Source organism: Asparagus officinalis, chromosome 6 (assembly GCF_001876935.1).
Source record: "Asparagus officinalis chromosome 6, Aspof.V1, whole genome shotgun sequence".
Lineage (NCBI taxonomy): Eukaryota > Viridiplantae > Streptophyta > Magnoliopsida > Asparagales > Asparagaceae > Asparagus > Asparagus officinalis.
The window spans coordinates 34,333,147-34,339,179 of record NC_033799.1 but is presented as its reverse complement, the minus strand read 5'-3'; the positions used below and the strand labels follow the sequence as shown (position 1 = coordinate 34,339,179).

The window sequence follows — 6,033 nt, the reverse complement described above, 5'->3', positions numbered from 1 at the left end:
CTCAGTTACAATTGGATTTTCTGATTACAAAAGAGAGGAGAATGATCTGGATTCTCCCCTTTGTTTAATTCTGGGTTCTTCACGATGGCGATGGAATGTCTCCTTCGAATGCATGCGTTGAATTTGCTCTCCGTTGACGATCCGAACGTCTCAATTCACTAGAACAACTGATTTATGTGATGAGCTTGATTAAGAACTCTTAACGAGTTTTGTAACTCAGAATGAGTTAGAATTCTGTTAAACAGAATTGTTAAAATCGAATGATCGGTTAATATGCCAAGTGTTTGAATTCTTGAGTGCTGAGGAATGCTTCAAGATCTTCTTATCGCCCAGAATCTCCCTTTTGCTGATTTTGTGGGTGATCCAATCTCCAAAAATCCGATCCTAGTCCAATCTCCAAACCCCCCGATCGATCCTAAACTCTGTTGAGTTTGTTGATATTTATAAGGAAATTAGGGGTATAACTGCCCCCATAATCCGCGCCTAAATGAGGGTTTAGTCGCCCCATTAATCGGGTGTAACAACCCACGTAAACCACTCCCCAAATCATGGGTGAAGAACAGTTTCGAGGTTGTTACGAGGTCAAGCACAAGTCTTGAGTTGCTGGGCATGAACCCGCGTATACTTTTGGACGATGCGTCAGCGTCTAAGCTTGAGTTGTGTCCGCGGTTGAATTGGTACCGCGTTTGTGCTGCATTCAGCGACTGTGAACGCGGTGCGTTAGAGCTGCATTTGTACTGTGTCTGTGCTATGTTTGAGCTACGTTGACAGCTGAAGATATAGTGATCGCGTTGCTTTGACTTTGGAACGTAATCACTTGTATCTCAATCTCTGGGATGCAGGGATGACTTCCGCACCTCAATTTGAAGAAATTGTTGCCTTGTAATGGAAGTCGTCTGATTGTGACCTTCTTAGTCAAAACTGTCGTTTGAAGTCTGATAGGGGTGAACTATCTATTGTAATTTTTAGACAGCCTACAACTACTTATAAAGAGAATACCCATGTTAAAACTTTTGATTTCTCTTTTTACCCTCTCAATTTTTTATCTCTCAAAATTATACCATTATTTATAAAACTAATGATCCATAACCTCTCATTAATTATGCACCTCTTCATTTTTGTCAAATTATTTGGTCATTCACTAGCATATATTAATAATTTATAATGATAACAAAATATTTGGTCACTCGCTATAACATATTAATAATTTATAATGATAACAAAGTTAATAAATATATTATAATTCATTATAAAAGAATTATTAATTATAATGAAATAGTAAAATTATTTATTTAATAAAATATTGTACATAATTATAGTTATTAATAATAGCATAAATAGGGGTTGATTCTTTATATTGTAAGGAATATCACACTTTTCAATGTTATAATATCATCTTTTCAATGTTTACTATTTCCTTAAATGTATGTTAATAATAGTATAAGTATTAATTATAGTATAACTTTAATTTTTTTAATCATAGTGCGATTAAATAACTTAGTAAAATGTTTATATATAATTTATTAAATAATATAATATTAAATATAACAACATGTTCACGTATCACGTGCAAAACACGTGCATTATACTAGTCATACAAAAGCTACAAACAATGTTTCTCCTCATTTTTAAGTAAACAACAATCCACGGGAAACTATGGTCCCCGTATTTAAAAAATTTATACATTTTTTTTGAGAGAAAGGATGGAATACCACTAAGGTATTCCAGCCAGCTAAATTAAGATAACTGGTTGTTACAAAAAAAGAACATACTCCCAACCATAGAGCATGAACTACTGTTTAAACCAAAAACTTACAAAGCCAATCCACACCCCCATGTCCAAAGTACTAGACATAATCTCCCAAAAAGAGAACAAAAGCCCGACATAGCAAGCAAATACACTGCATACAACCCCATGCTATACACAACAGCAGAAAACAAAAGACTTATCTTTCCATCCACCAAACCGCAACAAACAATCTGTGAAAGCTTCATTCCAACTGGATCACTTGGAGCTCAGCCATCCCGCCAGCAGTTGTGCCATCATTATTAAGCCTCCCAGCAGCTTTTTTTCTCCTCCTTTCCTGTAACCTAGCAGCTCGAGCAGAAATCTCTTTAGAACCTAACCAGAAGGTTGAATAAGTCACAATTTTATTCAGGAGGAGAAGAGATCCTTTCTTTTTATTAGAAAACAATCTATCATTGCGTTCCTGCCACACACACCAGATCAGGGAGCAAATCAACACTAACTTCTTCAAGTTAGGCTCTCCACCAATACCACCACTCCAGCATAGCCAAACTTCTTTCAAAGAATTCATTCTAAAATCATTACTAGTTTTCAACTTGAATTGAATAGATCTCCAGATTGAGTATACAAACTCACAATTAAGAAATAAATGTGCATGATCTTCATCTTTTTTTGAACAGAAACAACATGTTTTCTCTAAATGAATACCCTTTCTATTCAGCATATCTTTAGTATTCAAACCCTCCCTTAAAGCCAACCAAACTAAGACCTTAACCTTTAAAGGAACAGGGAGGCCCCATAAATTCATACAGTCATATCTCACTCATCCATCATTAAGAAAATGATAAAAGGACTTGACAGTAAACATCTTTTTTGCTTCCCATATCCATTCTCTTTTATCATCATGAATCAAGAAATTCTTTGAATTAATAAGATTCATCAAATTAAGATATTGCAACACCAAATCACCTGTCAACTGTCTTTTAAAATGAATCACTCATCTCCACGAATCATTTTCAAACTCCCTCAAACTACTCACACAAGCATAAGGAGATGATGTGAAAGAGAACAAAGAAGGAAATAATGAGGCAAGAGTAAATGAACCTAACCATTTATCCAACCAGAATAAAGCATAATTTCCATTGCCAATCTCCACTCGAGTACTGCATAAGAATCTATCAGCATTAATTAAAATACTCTTCCAAAAATGTGAAAGATGCAATCTGTCAGAATATAAAAATTCAGACCAAGGTTTTCTTTCAAAATAACTATGAAAACTGATTTGTTTCCAAAGACCAGGTTTACCATCAAACCATTTCCATAACCATTTTCCTAAAAGGGCTTTGTTCATTACCTTCAAATTTTTAACTCCCAAACCACCACACTTTTTTGGTTTGCACACTTCTTCCCATTTAACCAAATTTGAACATCCTTTATGTTCCAAAGAACCAATCCATAAAAATCTTCTTCTCATCTTATCAATTTTTTCAATAACCCATAAAGGAAATAAAAAATAAGATAGCCAGAAAGTTGGTATCGAGGAGAGAACAGCATTAACCAATACTAATCTACCTCCTTGTGATAAGGAATTTCCTTTCCATAAAGCTAATCTTTTCTCAATTTTAACAATCAGAGGAGACCAATCATCTTTTTTTAATTTCCCAGGTCTTAAGGGCACCCCAAGATAAGTAATAGGAAAGCTACCACTTTTACAATTCATCATAGTAGCCAAACCCTGTTGTAAAGATTCATCATTCTCAAGAGCAAAGCCAAACCCTGTTGTAAAGATTCATCATTCTCAAGAGCAATAAGAACACTCTTGTTAAAACTAATCTGTAAACCAGATGCTAATTCACACTCTTGTTAAAACTAATCTGTAAACCAGATGCTAATTCAAAACAGTAAAGAATCAATTTCAAAACTGCCAACTGTTCTTTATTATTTTTACAAAAAATCAATGTATCATCTGCATACTGTAAACAATGAACTTTATCACTCATATTATTAGGTCCTAAACCTTCAATAAGATGGGACTCCACTGCTAAATTAAGCATTTTGGTGAAAGAATCTGCTGCCAAAACAAAAAGAAGAGGAGACAAAGGATCTCCTTGACGTACTCCTCTCTTAGACATGATCCAACTCCCTACTTTACCATTAATATTAATGGCAGACATCCCCCATGTAAGCATAATTTCACCCAATTCACCCATTTATCCCCAAATTTTTTTGCCTTCAGAACATCTAAAATAAAATTCCAATCAAGCATATCATAAGCTTTCACAAAATCTAGCTTCAATAAAATTCCCCCTCTTTTCTTATTCTGAAAACAGTCATTGATAATCTCTTGAGCTACAACGACCCCATCAAGCAAGTATCTATTTTTAATAAAACCTGATTGTAATGGATCAATAAGAAAATCAAGCTTAGTGTTCAACCTGTTAGTAAGAACTTTAATAATCACTTTATATATCACATTAAGAAGACTGATGGGTCTGTATTCATTAACAGTAAAAGAATCCATCTTTTTTGGAATAAGAACAATATGAGCATAATTCAGTCTATTGATTTCTAAAGTACCTTCATAAAATTCCTCAAACAGCTTCATAATATCATCTTTCACTATGTCCCAAAACACTTGAAAGAATAAAGCAGAAAAACCATCAGGACCAGGGGATTTATCCCCACTCATATCAAAAATGGCTTTATGAACTTCTTCAACCGAAAAAGGTTGTTCAATATCATTGGGCCCCCAATCAATCTCAGGAAACAATCTATTCCAATCAAGGAGACACCTGTTAGTAACTTTGTTCCCAAAAATTTGTTTGTAATGATTTAAAAAACCTGAGCTATACCATCTTCAGAACTAATTTCAACATTATTATAAGTAATTGAAGAAATCAAATTACTTCTCTTTCTCCCATTGGCAATTTTATGAAAGTACTTAGTGTTATGATCCCCCTCTTTTAACCATTGTACTTTAGATCTCTGTTTCCACATTCGTTCTTCTTGTAATAAGATTTCATTCAGCTGTAAAACAGTGTTATTTTTTTTGATCAACTCATCATCAGACAAATCTCTATTCTCCTCCAAAACTTCCCAAGTTAAAAGATTATCTAATAAATCTTTCTTTTGTTGTCTCACACTATGAAAATTTGAATGCATCCATTGTTTTATACATTTCCTCATAAATCTGAGTTTCCCAACTATATTCTTAGCTGCAGAACCACTTGAGGGAGCACATCTCCACCAAACAGGCACATTATTTATGAACTCTTCAGATCGCAACCAAATATTTTCAAATCTGAACTTTTTAACATAACATTGAGTATCCCCAAAATCAAAACTAATGGGAGCATGATCAGATAATTGACTGCTAAGCCCCTGCTGTTTAGAAAAAGGAAAAATATCTTCCCAATCAGAGTTGAAAAAAACTCTATCCAACCTAGCCATAGAAGGAGACATTCTCTTATTTGACCAAGTAAATTTCCTCCCATGTAAAGGACTGTCAATCAATTCCAACTCATTAATAACATCATTAAACTCCTTCATTTCTCTTCTATGATTATATTTACCTTTTCTTTCAGAAGAATTGAAAGTAACATTAAAATCTCCAACCACAATTCAAGGGTCTGAAAAGATATTTTTAACATCTTTCAACTCCTGCCAAAACACAAGCCTCTCTCTATTACAGTGAGGACCATAAACTGAAGAGAGAGTCCATTTAAAATCATTCTTTTTATTTTGTAGAACCACATTCAAAACATATTTATCAATTTTCTCTTGTAACTTCTTCCAACTAGAGCTATTCCATCCAATCATAATTCCACCAGAAGAGCCTTCAGAGGGTATAAAAGACCAATCAAACATATTACCCCCCAGACTTTTTAAAATACTCTCAGTAACAGAATTCAGCTTAGTTTCTTGTAAACAAATAATATCAAATTTGTTCAACTGACAGAAATATCTAACACCAAATCTTTTTGTATTCAACCCTAAACCTCTGACATTCCATGTAATCAACATGTTACCAAAACAAACACCTCAGAATAGGGACTGCACAGTCTACTCAACAGTAGCTCTCTCTTGTTCCATATGCCTCACTTTTTTAATAGGATCAAAATTCTCCTGAGGCTCAAGAAAAATAGCACATTTAGATGCATATTTCTGTAATTGATAGTTAGAGCAATTTTCAAACAAAATTGGAACAAAAAAAGAACCCATGGAAGAAGAAGATTCACCTGACCCACCAGTGACAATTCCAGAAGTAAAATTGTCATCAATCTGAA

At 34.0% G+C, this 6,033-nt stretch overlaps 1 protein-coding gene across 1 annotated transcript; it reads right to left on the bottom strand.

The window, feature by feature from the left end:
* On the bottom strand, nt 1,992-5,296 carry LOC109846046. The gene is made up of 6 exons (XM_020415269.1): nt 4,589-5,296; nt 4,325-4,505; nt 3,920-4,138; nt 3,053-3,523; nt 2,857-2,910; nt 1,992-2,122 (listed from the first exon to the last, which is right to left on the bottom strand). Exons 1-6 carry the CDS (start codon nt 5,294-5,296, stop codon nt 1,992-1,994), a joined length of 1,764 nt encoding a protein of 587 aa, XP_020270858.1.